The sequence below is a fragment of the Nothoprocta perdicaria genome, unplaced genomic scaffold (assembly GCF_003342845.1).
Source record: "Nothoprocta perdicaria isolate Ctin4 unplaced genomic scaffold, notPer1 scaffold_101, whole genome shotgun sequence".
Taxonomy (NCBI): domain Eukaryota; kingdom Metazoa; phylum Chordata; class Aves; order Tinamiformes; family Tinamidae; genus Nothoprocta; species Nothoprocta perdicaria.
The window spans coordinates 1,139,124-1,165,045 of NW_020454106.1; the positions used below are offsets into that span (position 1 = coordinate 1,139,124).

At 46.8% G+C, this 25,922-nt stretch overlaps 1 protein-coding gene across 1 annotated transcript in view; it reads left to right on the top strand.

Annotated features, from left to right (window-relative positions):
- The window catches only part of XKR6 (XK related 6), a 193,944-nt gene that overhangs the window by 31,279 nt on the left and 136,743 nt on the right, over window positions 1-25,922 (top strand). Inside the window, exon 3 of the mRNA XM_026040986.1 lies at window positions 25-440. Coding sequence (XP_025896771.1) covers window positions 25-440 — 416 coding nt within the window. The remainder of the gene's footprint in view (window positions 1-24; window positions 441-25,922) is intronic.

Sequence of the window (25,922 nt, forward strand, 5' to 3'; positions counted from 1 at the left end):
GCCGCCCCCCCCGGCAACGGGGAGCCGCTCGCCGCCGCCGCCGAGGGGCCGCCCGAGGGCGCCGGCGCCGCCGAGCGCCCGTGGCTCGACTGCTTGTGGATCGTGCTGGCGCTGCTCGTGCTGCTGGGCGACGTGGGCACGGACGTGTGGCTCGCGCTGCACCACTACGGCCGGCGGGACTACGTGTGGTGCGCGCTCACGCTCGCCTTCGTGCTGCTGCCCTCGGTGCTCGTGCAGATCCTGAGCTTCCGCTGGTTCGTGCAGGACTACACGGGCGGCGGGCTGGGCGCCGTGCAGGGCCTCAGCAGCCGCGGGCCGCCCATGATGGGCGCGCACGGGCGGCGCGGCGCGGCGGCGGCCGGCGCGCAGCGCCTCTGCAGGGTCTCCGTGTGGGTCTGGCAGTCCGTCATCCACCTGCTGCAGATGGGACAGGTGTGGAGGTAAGGCCGCGGCATCGCATCGCATCGGATCGGCCCGCCGCGGGACCGGATCGGCCCGCCGCGCCGGACCCGGGGCGCCCCGTCGGGGGCTGCGCCCGCCTCCGCGCCGCCCGCAGCCGGGGGCTGGCCGAACCCCGCGGTTTCGCCCCAAAACGCTGCTGGCGCCCCCTTTGTCTCTCGAGAGGACGCATGGGGTGCCCCGGGATGTCCCCCACTTCACCTCGGGGGGGGACGCGGTGCCTGCGCTCCCCTCCATGGAGCCGCCGCGGGAGGAGGTTCCCCCCGTGCCAAAGGTGCCGGGCCGCAGCGGAGGGCACAGAGGGGGCCCCCCCTGCAAAGGCGGCCGCTGCCGCCCCACGCGCGTGGGGGGACACAACCGCGTGCGCCCCGTCCCCGCGTGGGGACGTAGGCCTGGGGGTGACCCCGGCCGCGCTGCGGCGCCCGGGCCCGGCCGAGTCCCGCGCGGGACGGSAGGGCCGCCGCGCCGGGGCAGGGGGTGCCACCGGGGCCAGCGAGTCCCCACGGAGCGGCCCCCCTTTGGCTCCCCTGTTGAGGAGCCCGGCGGCGGCGTGGGGAGGAGGTTGTGGGGCGCCCCGGCGAGCCCAGGAGCCCCCCGGGTCCTCCGAGGCCGCTCGCGCGGGAGGCTGAAGGTCAGAGATGGGCACCGTTCCCGCCGGAGGAACCTTGGTGGGCGACAGGGAAGAAACGAGCGGGTTTCGGAGGCGGATGGGGATGAAAGGGAGGGCTGCGTCCTCTGGAGAGCGGTGGGAATTACGTTATCCCACCCAAAAAGAGGCTGGAGGGGGGAGGCGTGAAGGAATTCTCCGGGATGAAAGCCTGTCGGTGCGGGCGCTTCTCCAGAGATGGCGTTTTCGTGCGGCGAGGGGTGTCGTAAGGACAGCCGCGAGGAGCCGGCGTGGCCCTGTGTCCTCTAAGGCGGCTCTGCGCGAGGGAAGGGTTCAGCGCACGCAGGGACCGTCCCGTGGGGATGGAGGACGGGATGGAGAGGCACCTGGGCCCGTCACGGGGCGGCGGATGCGCCCCAACGTGTGGGGCAGACCGCCTGGAAGAGGCTGCGCGTGGGGCACGCGGAGGGGACGCTTGGGTGTTTGAGGCTCTTGAAAACGGTTTGGGGAGGAAGATCCTTCCCCCCGCGACGTGCCTGAGGAGGGAGAAGATGGCAGTGCCTGGCGGAAAGCTCTGGAGGGGGCGGCCGGGGGGTTATCGGCATCCCCGCATTGCCATTCCCAGCAGGAATCGGCGGGGGTGAAAAATATGACCTCACCGGCGCCACGCATGGGGTTTGCTCCTGGGGTACGGATGAAAGGAGAGGTGGAGGAGGGAAAATACCGATTGATGGGAAAGGGCTTTTTTTCTTTTTATTTCCTCTTTTTTTGGGGGTGGCGGAAGGGGTTAACTTTGCTGCTTAATGAAATCGGTGAAGAAGTGGCTGGAGTTAAGATGGAGACAGCATGGTTGAGCCTGGCGGGGAGGGCTGCGTGGGTGGAGGGGAGGGCCTTGACACCTCTTCTGAGGACACCGCTCTGGAGAGGGGAAAAAAATGAATACACACATCAAAGATTTCTCCTTTTTATTTATTTATTTATTTTTTTAAGGAGCTGAGGGGGGTGGAAGGGAGAGTTTCTGCGTGGGAAGGTTGCGTGAAATGCATACCTAGGGAGGGAGCCCATGGCATCATGCGGCGCAACAGCAAAAATACATATTTCTCCTGTGTCTTCAATGTCATTCACGTCGCGTTTCGTGCACGTTTCCTCCCAGGTTCTGTTCGGTGGGGTGGTTTTATGCTTTGGGGGCTAATATGTGGTCAGCGGGGAGGTTGTTGGGAGGGGGGTGTGTACGTGTGGGATATACGTGAGCAAGGTGCATTGGTACATGACTCCTTGCTGTTCTCTCCCCAATGCTCCCAAGCGCCGGCAGGAGCCGTTCTGGATGCGGATGCTCCTCCATTCAGTTGGGTTTCTCCCCATGTGGAGCTGGGYGAGAGCCACGATGACGTATTTGGGGTGTATTTAGCCACGGCGCCGCTCTGCGTTGGCCAAAGCAGCCCCCGGGGCGCTGGATCAAACAGGTGACCCGCTCCGTGTCACTGAAACRAGCCTGGAGCACGCGGAAATACGGGAAGTGCCCTTTTAGTGGGATTTTGCCRGCGGCTAAATCGCTTCCCACCGGTGAGAAGTTCATACGAGGGGATGGAGGAGGAAGGTCGGGGGCCCCGCGAGCCTCCTTTCTCCGTGCGTGAGGTTGGAGCTGCGTGTGACGTGGAGGCCGTTCCAGCTGTTGCTCTGCAGCTGGAAGCCAAGTCACGGCGCGTGGAGGCCGGAGCTGCAGGGAAACCCGCTCCTGGAATGGCCGAGGGCTTCTTGGTGTTACGTAATGTGCGTTTTACTCGCAGAGCATCGCACACGATTTGCCCTCCTGCAGGGGCTTCCTTTCCTGGACTTGGCCAGCAAGGAGCCCGGTATAAATATATATTAGGCTTCTTTTTAATAGCATCAGCTCTTCGCTTCTCAGCAGCGTGGGGGGRGTAGATGTTGTTCATGTGTGTTGTTGGAGGGGGGCTGTCTTTGTTCATGTTTTCAGTCCTTATTTTTGGCAATTAAATTGCACCAGGCAGCGTTGTTGGGTGGGCTAATGGAAATACTGTGATGAGGGGAGTTGAATGATACTCTAAATACATTTTGCTCAGTTTAAACCCAGAGCTATGCTCATACTGCCCATCTCCAAGGGTACATGGCAGGAAAAAAAAGTGTACATATACAATATAAAAATATATATACAATATAAAAATATATATATACATGTATATGTGTTATTTTTAATTGTTTCTTGAAGCGGCATCATGCCAAATGACATCCCCACAGCTAAAGCTGAGCTCCTTCCTTATGGTAAGTCCCCAAGCTGCAGAAGGGGCGTTCACTGAGGAGGGATGTTGGGGTTTTGCCTGCAAGAGGCTCGAGGCAGGTCGGTCTCCTCAGCTCGCCAGGGCCGTTTCTCTCACTGAACTACTCATTCAGCTGTATAAATGCAGAGGGGAAAAAAAAACACAACAAAAAAGTGGTTTTGCATTGAGATTTTAATATCCTGGCTAATTAGCCAAGCTGTGTTTATGACAATTAAGAGCGTAACTTTAGCATTAGATATACCTTTCTCTAAGTGGGTTAGTGGGTCATGACTGCTGTCCCGAAACACAAGGTTTGGGGCGTAAATGTCCGCAAAATGAAACGTCGCAAAATAAAGCGTCATTGAATTCCACTGGATTAGCAGGATGGGGAGTTGGAGCTAAAAATGAATGTTCATCAGTTGAAAAATATTACTGTGTCTGTTAAACTGTCAGTCACAGCAAAGTTTGTGACTTGAATGTAATGTTTGTGGGTTTTGTTTTTAAAATTGGTTTGAAAGCTCCTTTAGAAGAAAAGTGCTCTTTTTTTTTTTTTTTTTTTAATTGTCAGGATCTTGACATTAAATTACCTTGTGTGTGTGCGTGTTTTAAAGGCAAATTTCTAAAATTCAGGCGATGCCTTGACGTCTTGTTTATTAGTGGAAAGACCAAATCTATGAGTTGTTCATCCTTTGCTGTGCCTGGAGGTGGAAGGATGAATCAATGGGTTTAAATGCGATATGTGGTATTTAATGACTCTGTGATGAGTGGGTTTTGGTTCTACTAAAATATTTTGTTCCGGGGTGAGCTCTGAGTTAGATATTTGCCACATTAGATGATGTGGGAATGCAGCATTTACAAYGCATAGACACCAGTCACTTGGAGTGGGAGACATCTGCTTGTCAAGTGACAGATGAGCTAGAAGCTGCTCACCTGATGCTTCCCTAGTCTCATAGTTTGGGATGATCAGCTCTATAGATCCCTTCTTGAAATTTACTGCCTGTTCTGGCACACTTGAGTGTTTTTTTCCCAGCTTTTTCTGGTTAGCTTGTCTGGCAGCTAAGTTTTTCCCTTTAGCCAAGTTTTAACAGCTTGTTTTTATAGTACGGAGTTTTGTCAGATTTTGACAAGCTGGCAGAGGGAAGACTGCTGGGATAAATCATAAATATCTTCTCCCTCCAAACCCAGATCTGGGGTATAGCCTTCTTTCTTCCCCTGCCAGAAACCTTACCTACTCTTACCCATTTCTAAGAGTTTTCCATGGCATCTCCTCCATCAAAGTTGGGCTGTAGCCTGAAAAATCCATATCCCCAAGACATCGAATCTAAAGTGCAGGTCTGGAGGTTGTGTGGATGGATGGTGTAGGGTTCACCATCCCTTGAGCCCAAGGARAGTCTCCATTGGATGCCGAGTGGTGGCCCGGCTCCGTGTCTTGTTGAGTGCCACCCACTAGAGGGGGTCAAACCACAGATGTTGAAGCAGATCTGCCCTTCCAGCCTCAGGAGGGCAGAGTCTCCACTAGGCTTTTCCTTTGGAGATGTTCCTGCAAGATCCGTGTTTCTTGCAGTGGCATCAGGGGATGGTTGTGTGGATAAACAGGATTTGGGGGGAGGAAGTTGAGTTTGGCTCCCTTGCAGACCTTGGGATGGAGCTGAGTAAGAGTTGTCTTCAACTGGTTGCACAGTGACATCTTGCAGTCAGTCCACCTGAGGACTGCAATAGGTGGGGAGCAGAAATGGGAAGCAGAAATGTTCCCATGACCTCACTTTGACCTTACAGGAACCGGTGTAAATTTTCCATGGATTTCAGGATGAGGAAATGAGCACCCTGATGTTTGATAGTTTGGAGAGACCATCTTCAGAGATCACAGAATCACAGAATGGTTGAGGTTGGAAGGCACCTCTAGAGAACATCTAGTCCAACCCTCCTGCTCCAGCAGGACACCCAGAGCAYGGGACACAGGCTCCCCTTATCCTGTATGTAAAAGCTCTCAGAGAAAGCTGCTGTTTTGGAGCTGAGTTGCAGATTGCTCTCTTCYCTGTTGCTTCTCATAAGGTCTTTGACCATAACATCCCTTTTTGAGTCAGTTTGGCTTCATATTAAACTCTGATGTTCTTGCCTTTCTTCCAGGCGCCCTGTAGTTTTTTATTTCTCATGCAAATGGCAACGTGGAAGATGGAGGGGAGACAGGGTGTGAAGGGAAGGAGGAAAAATGTCCAAGGTTTTTTTTTCTATTTTAAAATTACAAGCTCTATTTTCCACCTTTCCAGACACTTCCATTTTGCTTTCAGCTGGTTTTATTCCTTGCAGTGGTTCTCCTCTCAGTACAAATGTAGGTTATTCAGGGAGCATTTCCTTTAATGAAAAGGATGTAGGTAGAACTGATGGTGATAAAGCATCTCTTTGGAGTAGAGCTACTTCTGCTGCCTTGAGACTGCGAGGAAAAGAAATTGGACGTCTGAACGTATAATTTTCCTGGGGGAATAAGGGTGAGCCCGTGGAGAAGTCTGGATTCCTCACGTAACTTTTCCCTTTGCTTTCACGTTTGCTTTTACTTCCCTTGTATCCTGGCTTGATTTTTAGCAGCTCGCTATCTTGAAAATCAGTGATAGCAGCCAGTGTTTTGCCATCTGAACGCTTTCAGGTAGCAGGATCTATGAGTCAGATTAGTGCTGTGCTGCAGCTAAAATGAAATCGTAATTAAAAGTATAAGCAAAAAGGAACATGTGCCAAATACTCGTATTTCATTGACCCACCTATTTCTGATCTGCCCAGACAGATTTGGAGTCTGCTACGAGTGCTTTAGGTCACTGCAATGTTTTTGAAAGCAAAAACTCGAGGAATTGGGGAAAACAAGATATCTGCCAGTGCTGGCTGGTTAGACTGGATGCAGAAGCTTTAGTTGCTGCTGAAGACCAGGAATCTTGAATGTGTTAAAGAACCTTAGACTGGTCTGCTGAAGACCAAGTGGACGAACACTCTCCACTGGTTGCCAGAATCATTTAAAACTGGGTTTAAAAAGGTAAAAAAGGAGAAGAGGGAAAAGAATCTTTAGCAGATGCTCAACTCAAGGGACAGTCTGGGGTGTTTCTCACCCGTGCAGCAGAGCAGCACAATCCGAGCAGGACAACAAGAAGAATCCTGTGTGCTAGGGGCTGCCATGGTCAGCAGTGGAGCAATGCTCCAAAACTCAACCTCAGGATGGGATGGAGCATTTTTTGGTGTCCCAGGGTGGTTGTGACGAGCCCTCAACAACTTCCCACCACTGGATTTATTTCTTTTTGCCAGCTAGCCACAAATTCCTACAAAGCAGAAATTTGGAAAATGGGGATTTGTGTTGCTCACCGCCCTATACTCCAATTCCTGGTTACTTGTAGGTGCACGGGAGCCACATCTACATTGCTCTTGAGCCTCAAGAGTTGCTGTTTGTCTGCCCATGGGCAGATCTGACCCGTGCACTGAGTACTCCCATCTAAAGTGTGCACATGCTTGGATAGCCGAACTCTCTGTCTGTGTCTTCTTTCATTATTTCAGTACAAATGGACATGTTGTTCTTTGCATCCGTGTCTTTAAGCCCGAGCTAAACCAGCGCTCCTGTTGGACCAGGTTTTGACTCGCACAAAGCTGGACCTTGCCCAACTGACAAAAATAAGGAGAGAGGTGATCTTAAATGTATTTCCAAAACCATAATGGGACCGGAAGACCGCGCCTCTCCTCACATATCCTTTCTTCCGAAATCAGTGAGAGCTCAGGTTCACCTATGAAATATTTACAATCTGTCCTTAAATGACTGGAGTCTCCCAGAAGATCTTTTGCAGAATTGGCAGCTGAACGGAGATACTCGGTGCATCCTCTGCCCCTGCCTGGTGCCTCTTCTTCCTCCGTTCCACCCTGCGTGTTTGCACAACCCTAGTGTGAACAGGGTTTAACTAACCAACCCAGCAGAGATTTGCACTTTAACTGGAAAACCTGATAGTCTGCGCTGCTGTTTCACCCTTCTGTGCCCTGACAGGTTCTTTCTGCTGGGTCGTTTCAATGCTGGAGGAATTTGTCCTAAAATTTCCACCCATTTGTCAGAACTCTTATTAAGCTCTTGAGGAGTCACAGGGCTCGGGCACCCAGTGCTGCCTTCATCACCTTTTTAATTAAACCTGTGGAAAAAGCAAAGTGAAAACGTGGCTGGCTGCTGGAGTCTCCTTCAGCTTGGAGAGTCGGCATCGAAATTTCACCCACTTTTCTATACAGCAGCAGTGGGATGCAGGTAAAAGAGCATGTTTCTGCCTGCATGATGAGCACTGTGGTTCACAGCTCTCTAACAGTAAGGACGGATGTTTTATCCATACTTTTTTGGGTCAGGTGGAGGTAGAAATTCCACAAATTCGTGGCTTGATGTGAGTTTTTGTGCCTTGCCTTTAAACACATGTGCTGTTTGGAAGCAGCAGGGGTGAAATGAAGCTCTCAGTGGGTTTGGAGATGGACCCTTACACATGCGTTTGTGGCAAGAACTTAATATATCCAGTGTTTCTTCTTTCAGCTGCTTCCTTGCAGGGAAATGCTCGATGGAGTGACTTGCTCGTGGCTGTTAAAGGAGAGGACAGAGAGAATCCACGTGAGTTTTCATAGGATTTCAGAGCTTTACAAAATTGCCATTTCTCCCACATCTCTGGTGAACGAACAGCAGTTTAACTCTTTGTGCTTGGCTCCTCCACACGTGTGAGAAGTCCGGAGTGATAGGACAGGCAGCAACATGTTGCCTTGCTGAATTGAATGCAGAAGACAGCAGCCAAGCACCGAGAATGGCTTTGAATTTGGGATTGGAACTCATCCCAGTTATGTCTAAGAGAAGGGAAAAAATAAAAAGAGCAACGGAGGCCGATGTTGTTGAAGTTAAAATTGTAAAGAGTGGTGTAAGCAGAAGGCATTTAAATAATGTAAACAGTCTGGCATGGGTGGAAAGTTGGGAGGCTTTCCAGAAACAAAGGAAAAAGAGTTTTAAAACATGACTGAAAATGCAGCAACTCGAATTCCAGAGATTATCTCAATTAGTGCTTTTTCAATGTGTCTTTACAACAGAAATTGTGAGAGTTCACAAAAGATAATAGAAGCTATGAGATACGGCAAAGTGATATTAATTTGTTTAATTAAAAAGGATGAAGGGCTCCCTACAATAATATTCACTTATCTTCTGTTGCAGGGAGAAATGAGGCTGTATTCAGAAAGCCATGGCTTGTCACATTGCAGAGAGAGCGTGTCTACTTGTTCAGAGACTTTCAATAGGAAATCCCTTCCCATGGGATTAATGGAGCATTAGAGTGCTATTTTATAAAATATATATGGTTACACATTTAATTCCAAGATGATTTTCTTTGGTGCTTGGGGTGCAGAAATTGGAAGTTTTCTTTCGATTGGAAAAGTGAAAAAGATCAAGCATCAGAGTTCAGGCTTCCAGGTATGGACAAATATGTGTTCAGCTCTATATCTGCAGACCTCTGAGCTCTATGTACCTGAGACTTTAAGAGTTTGGGGAAAAGGGACCAGGAAGAAGACACCTCCATGCAGATCTAAATTTAATTACCCCCCAAACATATATTAAAATGCTAAGTAACACTAAGCCCCCTATTCCAGCTCAGCAATATTTGGAGGCGCGTTATTGCTTTAATGCCGGGATAAAACAGAACCTGCAATTAAAGTAATTTTTTCTAATTGAATATTTTGCTTTATTCTTTCCCTTTCAAAGCCTGACTGTAAGTACTAGCCTTCAGAAAGCTTCAGAAATATTTATACCTTCCCTTTCTGGCAATGGGTGTAAATGCGCTTTACTTTGGGCAGCCCATTTCCATCCTCTGCTTCTGAGCTGCAGAACAGCTCTGTGCAGCAATGCACATTTCTCCACTTGTTTTAACTATTTTGCCTTTATCATTGGGAATTTTTACCTTCCCGTCTGGTGGAAAAGGCAATGCTACATTATGGATTGCATCGTTCCCATCACTCGGCATGGGCTTGACATGGTTTTGTCAGGTATCTTTTTAGTTAATTTATTGCCTACACAGCCATAACCAGGACCTGCAGCCAGTTTTTTATCCTCAGACCACATTTCCTGGAGACACCCATTTCTTGAGATCGCTAACTTCTGCCACATAAACTTTGTTTGGGGATGAGGGTAACAAAAGCACCTTCTAGATCTTGCTTGAGCGGAGGGGAAGAGAAATAGGAGCTCGCTTCTGACAACRTCTTTGAGAAAAGAAGTGAATTTTTAAGTTTAATGAGTACCATTTTTGAAAATTCAAGTTGTGATGCAGTTAGAAGTTTAAAGTCAAAGCGTTTAACTTTGGAGAGAGGGGTGAGGGCAAGGTCCTCACCTCCCGTAAACTGCTGCAGGCCACTGGAACTGGGAAGTATATACTGTTAAACATATATGGTAAAGATCTAGCCCCGAACTTTAATAGTCAATTGTGGAAAGGATGGGGACAGGAAAGTAAACTTAAAATTGCCGACGGTATCGTTGAAATAGGCATTTTCAGTGACGTGAAGTGACAGCTTTTAAAAACATAAGTACCTCCCTTCAGCTCAGGCCTGAAGAATTCAGATAAATTAACATAATAATTGCATGGTGCATTCTCCGTGCTGAATCTCTGGTTTAAAGGGAGAGATTTACTGATATTTGCTTCATGCATTCCCCCGTGACTGGATGCTCTCAGCTTTGCACAGTTGCAGTAGCTGTTTCTGCGTCGAAAAAGGACTTTTGATCCAATAAACTGCTTATCTCGTGTAGTTGTCCTTTCATCTGGCGTGGGTGGCGTGTGACTGCTGATTGAAGGAGCGCTATTGTAGCTCATTTATGAATATTAATTAGAAATGGAAATAATGTCGAGCAGTGCRCGCTGCTTGAGAGGCAGCGACTATGGAAATCCAGCTCTTCCTTCCTCCGGGGAGACTTTCAACAGCAACAMGTCCTGGCCCAAGCGAGGAAGGCTGGGAACCTAATAGAGGTTCTTGCTGGTACGTTAAGTTGGTCATAGCGAGGGGCTGCCTTAATGCTTYGTGTCCTGTTTGTTAGGATGGGGATGGGAAGGAAACGGGCTCTTTTGGGAAGGAGGCAGCAGTGCCCGGGTTACTCGGGCAGTTGGGTTTAGTGAGGCTGAACATCAGACCCACCTCAGAAACTGGTGGTTGGGACTTCTGCGTCTGCAGGTGGCTTCATACGGTTGGACTCGATCTTACGATTAGACTTGATGATCTGCAGTTGGACCCGGTGATTTTGAAGGTCTTTATCAACCATAATGATCCTGTGATTCATCCTGAAGGAGCAAGAGGGACTCTAGGAAGGATACAATTTTGGAAGGAAAATATTCCCCTTAGTTTGCTTTACATCTCATTTCCTGGTGGGAATATGTGACCTTTTATTACTCCGCTGATAGAAGTGTATCCTGCCTATCAGCATCTCTGGTAAARTCCGTGCTTGGCTTTGAGGTGCAGACCCTACGGGTTAAAGATGCTCCATCCTGGGCACGGTTAACATGGGAAATACCTCCTCCTGAAGCAAYCTGCCTTCACCCAGACCCAACCGAGTACAAAACCGAAGTCCAAAGTCGCTTCTGTGGGTAAGTCACTGCTTTTAAGCAGCCTACAGTTGCCGTCCAAGGTGACGATCCTCKTATTTTAAGTTCTGCGTGGCATTTGTGTTATCCCTGGCATCACTAGATTAAGTCTTTCAGCCAACATCCTCTTTAATTTTCAGTCGTGTACTTTAGACCTGGAATAAAACGCATCCGAGTAAACTCCGCTGTTATGGATATGAAAAAAAATGGGGCTRTGGGGAATAATAAATATGTTTTGTATTTAATCTCCTGTTTATCACGGTGCCAGTATGAGACCACTTCATTTTGCTGCTTTAACTGTATCTCAGAATAACTGAATACTTGAAATATTGGGAAAGCGACTAATACCTGGTGGTAGCTGATAGGATCCAGCTTTAATAGTTATTGATTCGTTTCAAAAGGCTCATGGTAGTATCATGTCATATATATTGTATGTTCGACGTTAAAAACCTCTCTGTCATTTAAGGTTAAAAGTAATTATAGCTTTTCAGCTTAATTAAGCTTCATTAGATGAATGCAGCCAGGACTTTAACTGTCGTCTGTGATTTTGCCAAAGAACTGATCTGATCCAGTGTTGTTGTGAAAAAACTTGGGATTTGTAAGCTCAAGTATTTGTTTTCTCAGCTGGTTTTAATTGGTGGAGCCTTGCTGACTGCAGTTGAAATGGGTGGGTTCACCCTGCTTTAAAATCTGGTTATCTATAGGCACAAATGTCCCCTACAGCGAGTGCCTCCTCTTTGCTCCCTTCTCATGACACTCTTGGAAGTTGCAGGAAAGTCTGCAGAGATTTCAGGAAGGCTAAAACTAAGATTAAACAGGGTGTTTTAGTGCTTTGACTCTGCCTAGATAGCCTGCCATTTATCTGAATAATCCTTCAATGCTGCGCTTCAAAACCTCACCTAAATAGATACTTCACTGCTATTTATGCACTGGCTGTTTTTGCTCTTTGTTTTACTGCTCTGGAGTTTAATAATTCCGTTTAGAAAAGCGGTTTTCCCGGTGTGGCTTGTTGCACAATTAGGACTTCGTTAAAGGCTCTCATTATTGTTTTTCTTTTTTCTCCTTTGAACTGACAAAAACTCCGCTGTGTTTTCTTTGTGCACATGCAGATCCCGCTGTAATTTGCTGCTGCTCCTGTTTGTGGTCACTGGGAAGCGCCTCCAATTACTCACTAGCGAGGGCAAATTATCGGTGGCTCTTACATTTTTATTGTTGATATTTGACATTCTTCTTGTTGATATTTGACTGCGTTCTCAGCGTGAAAAAGAACTACAAGAGTTGCTGGGAACTGTGTAACTAGAGCAAAAAGCTGCATTTTAGGATTTAAGTTTAATTTCTGATGCTTCCTCTGCCTTCTCTGTCTAGGTTTTCTTTTTAATGTTACAGCACTTGCTCTTAGCACTGGTTTGGAAGCCAACACACCTAGCAAACATATCTAAATAAGTAGAAATGCCACATCCCTTTCATTTATTTTGATCTAAATTGACTTTACCACCCTCAAAGTAAAAAATGGGCTAAAATAGATTTACCAGAAGTGTTAATTTTGCCCTGAAAGACCCTTCTCCTTCTTAAGTGGATACGCTTGAGGGGGAAATGGTGAAATCATGTTTTGGAAGGGASCTGCTGTGTTTCATCTCTGTCATGTAGGAGTGTGTGAATAGAGCTATAGCAATTGAAAATTCATTAGGCAGTGCTGTTTTCCAAGGCAGAAATTTGGCCCGTTGTGAGAGAGAGCTGAACCAGCTTTCTAGCTCCTCCAGGGACTGGACTGCAATCAGTGGTAGTATTTCTAATTGAGATCCAGTGCTAGATTCTTATATACTGTTTTAAAGTTACTGCTCATAAAGGACTATAGCCTTCTAATAGCATACTTACTGTTCCTTAATAAAGAATTAAAATGCATGTGTTTAGGTTGGATATTTTGCCTAGAATTGACCCTTACGATCAACAAAAGGGTTCTTGTCTTGGTAATACTTTCCTTGGGGTATCATATTAATTGGGTGTGTGAATTAACTGAAGACTAAACTTCATTAAGCTCCCATTATCATTGCATTTATATTCTTTCTGTCCTAAATCCTCAGTGAAAACATCTGTTAGTCACTCAGAATAGAACTGTGCATTCGTCGGAGGCGGCTCCGCCGTCGTAAAACTGTGGATTTGAGCAATTAGACTTGAACAGCAGTCACCTTTAAACAAATTTATTTTTCTTCCGATCCCCTTTCACAGAGGCAACATTTCAATAGGATGCTTAATCTGTATTAACTGTAACTACAAGTTTGCATTCGTGTTCGCACAGCAGGTGCAGTTCTGCGGTCTCGCTCGAGAYCTTCAAGATTAACAAAATCCTCCCTGAGCATTTATCAGTCTTCTCTTTGGGGCCCTTTCCCCATTTTTCCCTTCCGATGGGAGCGCATTCAGTTTCTTTCCCGGGTAGATATTGTTGTCTTCAGCAGTACCATCAAGGTAGGTCAAAAAAGGGTTTCTTTGAACTATTCTCTGTTCACAAACCTGGGGTTTCTGTGCAATCAGTGCATTGAATTGCTGTKTTCCTTATTTTCTTTTAAACAGAGCGTCTCCAGGGTTGGAACTACTTGTGGTATTCATAGAAGCGAGTGATAGAAGCGAGAAAACAGCGAGTTATTTATTTTTATTTATTTATTTACAAAGTTTGCAGTTTTTTTGCTCCTGCAGAAGCAGCCCTTGGGTAAGGAATACGCTCGATGAGCTTCCTCGCAGCCCAGGCTGACTCTGCCAGCCCCTCCGGCATCGTCTGCTGTGGTCGGATCCAGCCATTGATCCCCGCGAAAGTCTCGGGTTTTTTGGGGTCTTGGCCGCTCTCCCATCGCTCGTCTGGAGCGCGGAGCCGGTGCCTGACGCCCGGCTGCCGGTATCGCTGCAGCTCAGCCGGCTCCTCGGGCAGACAGCCTGGCTGGAGGAGGCGAGAACTAGCGGTAATCGAAGGAGGAGAAACCCAGCGTCATAACTCGTGAGCCGGAGACTCTCGGAGCCCTTCGGCTGCGGCTTGAAAACCCTGAGGCTTTGCTGCTGCCCGACTTGCCCACCCTGGAGGTCCTCAGGACGTTCGTGATCTTTAGGCTCCTTCTCCGTTGCCCAGAAAAGTCATGTTCGCGTAAACCCAAATGTTGAGGGTCTGCAGTTGCACGGAGGATAAACTCTCAAATAGCTTAAGAGGCTCCAAAGCGCACGCTGCCGCTCAGGCGTTGCAGGAGAGGTCATTTAAGGTAATCCTCCACCGACAGCAGAGAATTAGCTGGGAAGAGAGCAACAAAAGAGAAGGTTCATAATAGGAGTGTGACTTAACAGCCTAACGAACGAAGGGGGGTTTACAGACAGCTGGTGTACAGCGTGTGAGGCTGCGAGCGAGCGCGTCCCGAGGAGCTGAGAATGACCCTGAACATTTAGCATCCCAAACAGAAAATTTGGGCATGCATCCGCTGCTCGAGGATTCCAGTGATAACACCAAAATGAGCTTTTACCCATTAAAAAAAAAAAAAAAAATGCATTCAGCTTCCTGATCCTATGGAAAGTAGAATTATATTAAAGGAAATCTGCTTTCAATTAGGCTGTTTATCCAGCTCTGCAGCATACCTGTAATTTTTCTTTATATGTCGCTCCCTGTTTCTGTGCATCTCCCCAGCTGTGCTGGTCGTTAACAGGGAGGAAGTGCAGACAGGAGGATGCAGATATGACCAAAACCTTGAGAGTCCGTGGTGAAGGCAGCAATCTGCTGCCTTTGTCAGTCTGCAGTCTGATGCTCTCGTATCCCCGGGAGCTTTGCTATCTGATGGGATGGTATCAGCTCGGGTCGGAGCGGGGCCGTTTCCACCACGAGGCTGTTTGCAACCCCGTCCTTGCCGGCACGGCCGCGCGTCGCCTTGGATGGAGCCGCCTTTGGTGGATCCAAGAAAACCCTGCATGCACCGAGTGTGTTAGACCTTGGGGCGACGGGTGTAACGAGCAGTTGTGTGGAGCCCCCTGGTCCTTAATGACTGTACTACTTAAAAAGAAGCAGCAGCAAAGAAATGTCAGCATTAACGGGGTTCTGATTTGAGCTTATTTGGATGCTACCTGTTACTGAAAACAGTTTCTGAGGCTTGAAAGAGCTTAATGTTCATTAAAAATCACCCTTGGCAGATGACATCTCTCTGGTTGCCGCGCTCGGACTGACGGTGTGAGATGTCCGGGTGTGTGATCCATCCTGGTGTAAATGGGTTTATGGTCTCGGCTGGGCAGAACTTGGAGCCTTCCTCTCCAGGAGGACGCGGCATTGCTGGGATTGAGGATCAGCTTGAGGAGCCTGGAGCTAAGTGACGATGCAGAGCGCCACGAACTCGCTGCATCCTCCACGTGAAGAGCAAAGCTTCAAAATGAGGACCATGAAAGAAGGTTTTAGTCCTTGGAGGTTTTGGGGAGTTTGGCAAGTTTTTCTTCAGCGCTGTCCTGAAAATTTTACTTCTTCTGGAGCCTCTTTGCTATTTTATTTACCCATTTAAGTTCATAAACTCTGAGGGCAGGGARAAGTTGAGAGCTTGGCATGTACTGAAAAGTCTTGAAGGTCCTTGCAGTTGCTGAGGTTTTCTCCCTAGAGGTTAGTACCTGGTCTGCAGTAAAATGAGAAGCTGGGTTAAACTTTGTTTTCAGTCCCTTGTTACTAGATAGTTTTGTTGTGTATTTTAAGTATGTGAAATTCAGAAATACACCCAGGGAAAACTCTTTTGCTGTGGGACTTTCTGTAGCATAAATGCATTATTTRCTTTGCATTTGTGGTGTGTTCTAATACGAAGGCCTTCCCAGCTGGAACTGCATTTAGAAAATATCCTGGGCTGTGCTCCCTGAAGACTTGGATGCTACTTAGGAGCTTGAGGCTGCAGAGCTTAAACATGGGCAGTTTCTCCCAGAAAAAGTCATGAGAACTTGAGAACTGAGATCTGATGCTTCCTGAAATGGGGCAAAAAGATCTGAGCACCTTTCAGGAGGTGGGAGACCCCTGATGCTGAAAACAAGACCATGGGAATCTAATTCCCACCCAGAATCAGATACTGTTTTCCGTCTGAGAAGTGTGTCCCGCTGAGCAGGACACGTGAGGTCATTTTAAAGGTTGACTATGAAACCAGGAATAACTTTGGAAGCAGAGAGACATTCTCAACTGAGTCCTTAGCCTTTGGATTCACRTGTTGACAAAGACTTGTCACAGAGTCTGGTGGGAATCTGGACCCTCGTGATGCTGATGCAGCAGGTTATGATCCCAGCTGTAATTTGAAGAAGAAATCAGGAACAAGACAAGCAGAGAGAAGGGAGTGAGGGCATTAGGACAAAGTATATTGGCCAACTATATTCGGGGAGGCTGCTAAATTGTGTAATGAGGGATCTTGAAGGTGGTACCTTGTTTAAAAAAATAAAATTAAAAAAAGAAAGGAAAAGCTCAACTCCTCGACACCTCGTATCTTGGATCTGTCATTGCGGAACTGGATGAGGAAGAAAATGAAGGGGTCGTGGATAACTTAAGGAATATCATTACATCACAGAGGGGCAGCATGAAATCCYTTTGGCCAGGGAATCTTCTGAATTAAGAGCAGGGAACGATGCGAAGCAGGGATTTAATTCAGGGTCTTGGAAATGTTCTCTGATCCTATATTATAAGAAGGAAAAGTACAAATAGATCCCATCTGTATTTATTGTACAAGAAGTGCCGTTTTTCTTTTAAAATATTATCTTGTCAAAGCCTAATCCTTAGGACACTTAAAGAGAAATGCAGAGCTTTGTGTAATACCTCAATTCTGTCTTGCTGATATTTTTATTTGACATGTGAACTTTTGATGTCTTCCCTCCCTCTTTTTTTTTTTTTTTTTGGTGTATTTTACATGTTTTTGAGCACCTCCATGCTGCATTTCAGGACACTGACAGTATTATTGCAGTATGTTCACTGAGTGCTTGGCTTCGTGTGCCACCTTAGACGTGAAGCTGTAGGATGGTGTTATGTCCTCATGGTGCTTTTGGGAGCAGCGTCGTCCCCTGGAACACCTGGGACAGATGCTCTCCCTGCTAAACAGGTCTCACGCCCATGRAGATCCTTCATCTCCATCAGGATTGCAGACCTGATGCTCTCCAGGATCCCAGCAGAGTGTAATATTGATTATCCTGCTTCCTGTACTTATTTATTACGTTCATTAGCAAGGAATAGATGAGAGATGATCTCATCGCATTAAGCTGTCCGCCGTAGAGAGTAAACAATAAATATCAGTTGATGGTCACCTGAGGATCAAGTGGAACTCGTGGAGCTGTGACAGTCAACACAAGGAGCTGCACAGCCAGCTTTTTGAAATTACTGATGCACTGATTCAGTGTGGTTGTTATTTCCATGGCTTATAATGCTGTATTAACGGATCCAAGTGTTCCTAAAATGCTAAGAGAGGTGGGGAGGAAAAAAAAAGGTGTTTATGTCCTGGCCACAGGATTTCACCTGGAGGTAAGAACCCCAAAACTGCTGTTTTGCTGTAAACATGCACTTATTTTTTAAGTCGAGCAAAGATAAAACTAAAAAGGTTGATATCCATGAAGGAGTGGTTTGCTGGAAAAGGAGAGGAGAGTTTGTGCAGAAAACACACCAATTTTTACACTTCTGAGTATCTCCTCATGCTGCTTATTTCATCTCCTTCTAGTTTGGCACCAAGTAAACTGTCTGTTACTGCAAGAGAGTCGGATGTCTGTGAGACGAGGTAGGACCGCAGCTTTTTGCAGCTTTACTGGCTCCCACGGACTTTTACACAGCATTTAGCTTTTACTAGGGGTTTATGAACCCAGAGCCCAAAGTCCAGGGCTGCAGCTGTGGTGCCCTAATTCACAAGAAAAATAGAGCTCATCGGGTGGATCGAATGATCTCAGAGCAAGAAACAACAGGGGGAATGGTTGGAGGCAACTGAACTGAAAATGCAGGAAAGCGCCCAGTGGTTTTTTTTGGTTATTTTTAGTTACATTAACTATTTAAACAAAAATAAAACCCTGTGTTTATGCTTTACCCTATACAGCTGTGACTCATAAATAAAGCCATTTAGTCTGTGTTCCCAATGGAAAGCAGCGAAGTCGCAGGTAGAGCAAGAAGCCCTGCAGTTGCACTTACATTTTTGTTTTAAATCCTGATTGTATGAGGCTGTGGATTACACAGGGCTTTACAAACACAGGTAAGACCTGAGTCCTCATCCTTCAGGGCTCAGATTTTGCACGTTAGGGCATTTTGACTCCTAGAGCATCCCATTCCTAGAGCATTCCCTATATCTCTTGTCTATGGACACACTTTCACCTCATGGGGCTGTGATTCCCACATGGACACTGGGCACCGTTTTGATGCTCAGGATGGCTTTGAAAGAGGTGAGCTTTATATTTATGAAGTTTAATATTCATTTCAGGCAAGCTGAAAAGCCACGAGCATTCCCTGMTGGAACGCATCGTGCCCTCCAGGTGCCAGATGGGTCAAAATCCCTGATGTGGTTGTGGCAAACTGCAGAATTGCCAGGGGAGCACGTGAATCAGAGACCAAACCTTACAGGGAGATGATGGTTAACCAGCCTTCCTGTGTAAAAAGCAGCGTGGAGACATCCAGAGGCGGCTAATAGCCTTTGATTAACCATTTTTGTTTTGTTCTTGCTCAGGGTGTTAATCACTGTGATTAAAACGCTTAGGCACCATGGAGATAGGCGTTGTGCAAATTAGTAAGTAAGCAAATCCAAACAGATGGGGCAGGCAAAATTAGTGTCTCTGGCAGGGCCAGCCTTAGACAAGGCAGGGCCAAGGAAAATTTAGTGGGGAGACCCTAATTATTCTAAGAAAAGCAAATTTGCTAGTCCCACGGGCCTGTTAGAGTTCTTATAAACTTCCCCTTTTTGAGCCCTTTTTTTTCTCAGTCTCTAGTGTCCCCTCCAGATCCCAGATCCCCAAATGAGCTGGGTCCCTGCCCAGGATGCTATGGAGAGGCCTGGAAAGGGCTCTTCCCTTTGCACGAGATGATTTATTTAACGTTCCGGCCTCTTCATGGTGGAGCATCCATGTAGGCGTGTGGTCCCCACGCTGCAAAGCCCCGAGGAGCCTCAGATGGACGACTTTGACAAAGGGRCAGCTTCTGGAGAAGATTCTTCTGCTTATATATTTTATATTTCACTTTTAGGCTCTTTGTGTAGCAAAGGAGTAATATTGAGGTTGGACCCCTTGGTGTGTGCAGGTACAACCCTCCTTTAAAAGGACTGACTGACTCAAATCTGTTCCTTTTAGGACTAAATCCTCATATAATGCAGTTTTGCRGATAAGAATCAGAGCGGGGCAGGGGAGGAGAGACACCTTGCAATATTCGTGAGATGCGGAGCCCTGATAGGTGTCGAGATGCATCAAAATCAGCACCCAGCCATGTCACCTCCAAGGAGAAATCACTGTTAAAATAAGTAAGCGCAGCAGTTTCTTGGACAAAGATAGAAATGCCTAACGTGAGGAATGTCTGTGGAGGTCAGAGGGGGCCCATGTTAACAGCCCGTTCTGCTTTCCCTTAATCTGCTTTCTGTGTAGCCCACTTTTTTGGTAGAACCATATCAAAAAAAAAAAAAAAAAAAAAAAAAAAAGAGTATTTTGGTGACATCAGGGTTTCCCTTACTGCCTGGAGAATCCCGAGCCCGGATTTCCATTTTCCCTTCCCATCCAAAGGCTTCCTAAGCTTTTCAGCATCGCTCTCCTGGGATCGCTGGTGTCTCAGGCGTGAGGCCGCGAGGAGCCGCCTCTGTCAATTATTTTGTGATCAGGTTAAATTCAAGGTTTCCACTGTCTGCTTAAGTGCTGGAAGGAGCTGGATTTGGGGTGAAAATGTGGTGGGGAGAGGTGTCCTGGCCCTGGCCTGCTGGCAAGCAGCAGAGAGCTCTGGCTGAACGAAATTCCAAGCAGAAATCATATGCTCAGTGAACTCCAAGGGCACGTTCCTTGCTCCGGGTACTCTTCYCTGACCCTAGGCAATCCCACATCTCATTTAAAGCCACTTCCCTTCTCTGCTTGTTGTTTTCATCTCATATTTTTGCTTTCCTCGTCCCCTCACTATTGTATTTTCCCTCGTGTCCTTACATGAACCGTCCACATCTTTGTAATCTTTTTGATTTCCCGCTTAGCTTGACTAATCACAGCAATTTTCAAGCCTTGTAAAATACTCCGCTGCTCCTCTCTTCTTGCTCRGGTCCTCCTGCCTTGCTCATGTCTCCAGTTTTTCTTCCAGTGGAAATACATCTATGTGCAAAAATGCATAGATAGAACTGAACAGAATCGATAGGTTTTCTTTTTACATGGAAAAAAAGATATAAAAGAAGCCCCAACACCCCRTGTGTACGTAACGAACAAGGGTGGGTTTATTCGAGGCTCTTGTGTGGTTGTTGAGACATGTGGGTATCTCGCAGCGTGTGTAAGCTGCACAGCTCCAAATGCATTGCAGGTGTTTTGTTTGCAGCGTGTTAAGGCTTTGTGGAAGCTGCTGTATTGTTATTGCCAGGGAAATGCTGACATATATTTTATGTAACACATCAGATGTGATACAGGCTCGCTTTGCAGAACCGAGTAGCATTGCTACGGCCAATTGTTCAACACAGCGTTTTGCTACGTTTCCTGACATGCTTAATAAAGATRTTTTCATGACTCTAGATTCAGGCTGAATGCCATTAACTGCTGGCTTTCGAAGAAAGCAGGAATGCGGCTTGCAATGCCAGGCTCCGCGSGTTTTGTTCAGCAGCCATTAGATACAACTCCAGAACATCTAAATCCCCAAATCATAAGCACGTGYGCTGGCTGGTGTCACCAGGGCTGCTGCCTTTTGCCTGTGGTTATTGGGAGAATTGGTTTTACCMATGGAGTGGGGTAAAGCAGAGCTGGGGAGGGCGTTTTGGAGGGAAGGGGGATGGAGAAGGTTTGGTGTCCTGGCACACGGCAAACCTGGCAGAGGACATAGGAGAAGTGTCAGCTCCGGTTAGGGTCCCCGTGACATCCGTGTGCCGCCTTGGCAGAGCCCCGAGCCGCGGCGGCGATCGTGGAATTGCCTCTGCTCCCGAACGTGGTTTCCAGGAAATAATCCACCCGTGATGCTTCCAGGCACGGTKTGGATGAACGTACAGCTGCTCATTCCGTGCGCGTGCAACACGGGAACATTGGTGCTTCCCAGGAAAGAGCCGGCTCCCTACAGGGCAGAAAGAGGCAGACTCAGCATATCCATTCCCAAACAGGAACTGCTTTTAATGGGAATAACTCCCCTCTGGCAGAATGCCTCCAGGAAAGCCAGTCCCTGCCCCTCTAGCAAAAMCAGATTTCTGCAATTGCCGTGTTTGATGCTTAGCATATGAAGCAGATGACTGTTTTTTTTCAGTTTTCAACCAGCAAGAAATAGAGAAAYGTCCATGTCTGCAATTTTGGCTACTGTGTAGACTGCAGGAAAGGACAGAGGCTCTGCTTTTTGTCTACTTATGTCCTCGTAACCATGGGGGCTTTTAATAATGCTGGCAGTATGTGGTAAGGAGGAGAGGGGCACTGGGATCTCAACCCCAAGAAGTGCTCTGGGGTGGTGAAGAAAACGATGCAAGGAAACAGAGAGCTGATTTATTTTCTCGTGTAGTTCAGAGCAACCCTTAAGTTGCTTAAAATAAGGATTTTGAATGTATCATCTTCCTGAGGAAGTGAATGGCAAAGCGAGTATGTGCACATGGGMGCTCCGGAGAAGGATGTGCAGCAGAGACAAGACCGAGAACGTGGGACAAGTCCCTGGAACAGGCTGCCCAGGGAGGCTGTGGAGTCTCCTTCTCTGGAGGTCTTCGAAACCCACCTGGATGCGACCGAGTGCCCCGTGATCTGGGTGTCCCTTCTGGAGCAGGGCATTGGACTGGATGATCTCTAGAGGTCCCTTCCAACCTCAACCAATTCTGTGACAACGAGGTAGCTGGACAGCCCGTGTTCTTGCTAGCAGATAGTGTCTGTACTGAGGAACGTCGCAGGGAGGCCTGAAGAAGTGGATATTGGGGTCAAGTGAAATGAGAAAAAGTACCCAAGTGACATTTTTTCAAAGTGATTTTTAGCTTCTTTTGCTGAAATCCTGTTACGATTGTGTTTTGAGGAAAATACAGCCCGAAGTGTAGAAATGCACAGCATAGAACGTATGGCCTTCAGTGAGTTTTCCAGCACAATCAAAGCTTATTACAGTCAGCATGTGTGGAGGAGGTAGAAGTAGCCCCTAATTTTGTGAATCAGATCCATTTCAACCAGAATTTTTTGTGCGGGAGATAATCAAATTGTGGCAAATTCCATAAAAAGCACCTGGAGGGACAAACCTATTGCTTTCCGTATGGAGGGCACATGGCTCTGTCTTCTACCCCCACTTAGATATTGGAGAATATCTATGAGGTTCACCAAGATTTAAGGTTTGTAGAATGCCAAGCTTCATCGAATCCTTTGCTCGTGCCAGGCTTCATCGAATCCTTTGCTCATGCCAAGCTTCATCCAACCCTTTGCTCATGCCAAGCTTTGCCCAACCCTTTGGTCATGCCAGGCTTCATCCAACGCTTTGCTCATGCCGAGCTTTGCCCAATCCTTTGCTCTTGGGTCTCTTCACCTAAGAGAAATTTGCTGTGTGCACGTTTGGCACCCAAATTTGGTATTTGGGGTTCAGGGCTGTGGTTGGCCTCATTGYCAGCTCCAACACGCCATGCCCAAGGCACAGCAACCCTCTGGGCAGTAGTAGATGTGTGTGATGGATCTAGACACGCTTTGTAGATCCATGCCAGCGCCGCAGGTTGACTTGGTTACTGAGATTTTGTTTGATAGTGTTGGTTTAACTCAGTAGGAGGTTATTTGAGAAGGAAATGAAGAGCAAATGCTGAAGAGATGTTAAGAGGAAACACCAGACGTATAAGCTTCAGTTCTTTCTTTTTTTTTTTTTTTTTTTTTTTTGCTGACTCTTCAGCCAGCCTAGTTTTGAGCAGGATAAGAGGAGGCAAATGAGTAGAATAACTGTGTTTGGAGTAAGAAAGTCCCTGCTCAAGTGGAGGGGACTTACTCATGCAGAGAGGGCTTGGGATTAAAGGCTATAAAAATTTGCTGCTGGCATTGGGAAGAGTTTGCCAGCAGCAAATGATAAGGCTTTGTGCCAAACTTGTTTGTCAGTGGGATGGGATTTCATATCAAGCAGCCTTGTTCTCGCCATTRGGAGGAATGTTTCTGTAAAAGCAGTTTTATCCCTGGATTTTATAGGGACCTGAAGGATGGGTCACAGCCTGGGCTGTCGTAATGCTGACCCGTGCTTTGGAGATGCAGGATTTCACATCACAGTGGTCCCGGTGTCATGAGAGTCTTCGGGGGACATTGTCACTGTGTTGAGGACCTGTTCTTGCAAGCAGAAATAATCGGGACCCCTGATACCATTAGGTGAAAAAGCAGAGTTTTTGTTCCATTCRAAACTCTTCCTATGGCTTTGGCTGCATTTATACTCTTAACTACTGTGAGTTCTGAACTGTTTTGATTTTTTTCTCCTATAAAGCAATCTTTAAATGGAAAGCATTATGATTATATAAATGGATGAATCTAAGTATTAGCAGAAAAAGAGGGCAAGGTTGTCTGTTTGGAAATCCAGACTTTCCCGACAGTTATGCAAGTGATCGTGTCAATTATTTCCCAAGTCTAGTAGCACTGAAGTAATGAGAAGGAGATTTGATTGCTGAAGCAAATATAATTTACAGAGCATTAAGCTCGAGCYGGATTGACATTCTGGGCTGTGTTTTTATTAGGTAACTCTGGCTTTTCCCATTTTGTACACGCTGGCTCATYGCTATTCAGGCCAACTCGCTTGAGTACAGTAATATCCCACCTACCACTCACTGATACGGGTAACTTCCATCCAAGTGAAGACAAAATGTGTGCCTCTGAAATCCGTAATAATTATGACTGTAGATTTTTGCGCATTTGGAATTGATGTATTGGAAGTAAAGTCTGGAGAAATCCAGTTTGTTCCAAAGGATTTGAGATCTTGAGCTACGCTCAGGAAGAAAGCGGTCTGTCCAGTGGTTTGTTGTCCCTATGGACTGAAATTTTGTGGAATGCTGTTCCTTTCCCAATAATGTGTGATTTTTACTTTTATAACCAGCATAAGATTCAGGGTATAGCCACCGTCTAGATTCAGGTTAGGAAGGTGGTTTGCCTATTAAAATATACTCCACATTCTTGCATTAAGATTTCATCGCCCTTGACTTTTGCTGTTAATCTAGGAGTGCAGCATAGGCAAAAAGAGCCTTTGTGTGGTTTTACACCCATTGCTTCCAGATAAAGGTAGTAAAAGAGAGGCCAAAGTTGAAAGTGGAAGGCTAGGGCTGAGCTAGTAACCCAAAGTTAGGATTAAAGACGTTCAGGGATTTATGAAGTCCTCCAAGAGGTAGAATTGCAGGTTCTTCTAAACAGGTTGTTCCTTCTTTAGTTCTGCTACAAACTTGAGGGTGGCTGTTGATGATTTATGTGTAGTATAATGTTGAAGTAAAAATAATAGTTAAAAAACTCTTTGTTACAAAATTACCTCAGAGTTTAGGCATTTTTCATTCAAAGAACTTACCTGGTGCAGGTTAATGCCCCCAGAAACTGCATCAATCACCTTGAAAAGTCTCCGCATATTGCTGAGTCCACCAACTCCCTTAGATGAATGGATGTTGAGAGGAGCACTAATAAAAGGAGATTATAAACCGAAGCATTGAGAAACATAATTTGTTTGGGATGGGGCCAGGAAAGAGGTTTACAAAAGCAGAAATAAGAACTTTTCTGAAGAAATGGAACGACTAGTAGAGCTTTCTGGTTTCTTTGCCTTGGTCTATTTTTCAGTATTTCACAGAAGATCCCAGTCCATCTTTGCTAGAGAGCTGGTTGTCCAGTTTCCACTTTTACTCTTGGCAATAAAATGTTCATAAAATATCAGAGATCACGGAAATGCCCTCGCTGCAGGTTGGTGGTGTTGTTTAAATATGGTTAATGCACTCCTAACCCGCTAAGCCAACGCATCGAACATCTGTAGGCTTTCAGGGAATCTGTGTCATACTTCTGTAGCTTATAGCTGTGGGTAGGAGGAAAAGTGTCGTCTTATCTCCAGGATCTAAAATATCCTAATTGTATCACATAGAATCAGCCTCTAGAATTCATTCCCGTGTGGGGAAATCAAGTTGAATAACATTGCCAAGTTTTGAGGAACATCTTCATAGCTCTGTGACCACCGGCATTTGTGTTGAGCCGGGGTTGTTTAGAGCCTGCTGGGAAGGAGCCTGACTGATCACTAGCGACTTTAGCCATCTTTTCATCTCCTCGAGAACTGTCAAGTCCGTGAGTTCTTAGAGGGGTCGAAGAGGTTTTTCACTTTGAGGCGTCTTGTTATGACCTCTACTAGAGGCACAACGGGACGCTTTTTGCCTTCGTTCGGCAAAAAAAGCAGCACACAGGAGGCATAAGCAGAGTATGACTGCAGAGGAGGAAGCTAGAAATGTTGCTCAGGCACACAGAGAAGGTGTTAGGAAAGCCTGAGTTGATGCTTGCATGGAGACCTCAAGGAGAAATAGAAGAGCTGCTCTTTAATGTTGCCCTTTGCTGTAAGGACTGGGTGATTTACTGATAAGCRACATAGATAAGGCTGAGGATCTTGGTGCCTTCTTTACTTGAGTCTTCACCAGCAAGGCCTCCCAGGCCTGTGTGATTAGAGGTCTTTAGAAGGAAGAGGAACTATCAGCATTGGATGAAGGGTGGTTACTTCGAATAAGGGGTTACTTGCAAGTACTCAACCCATTCAAGCCCATGGGACTTCAGGGGTTGCATCCACAGGTGCTGGGAGGTTAGAGGAGAGACATCCTAAGGTCCCCTCCAACCCAAATCCATGAACAAATCTACGATTCTGTGTTATGTTTGTTATTATGACAGCGAAAGCCGGAGTGACTGAGCTAA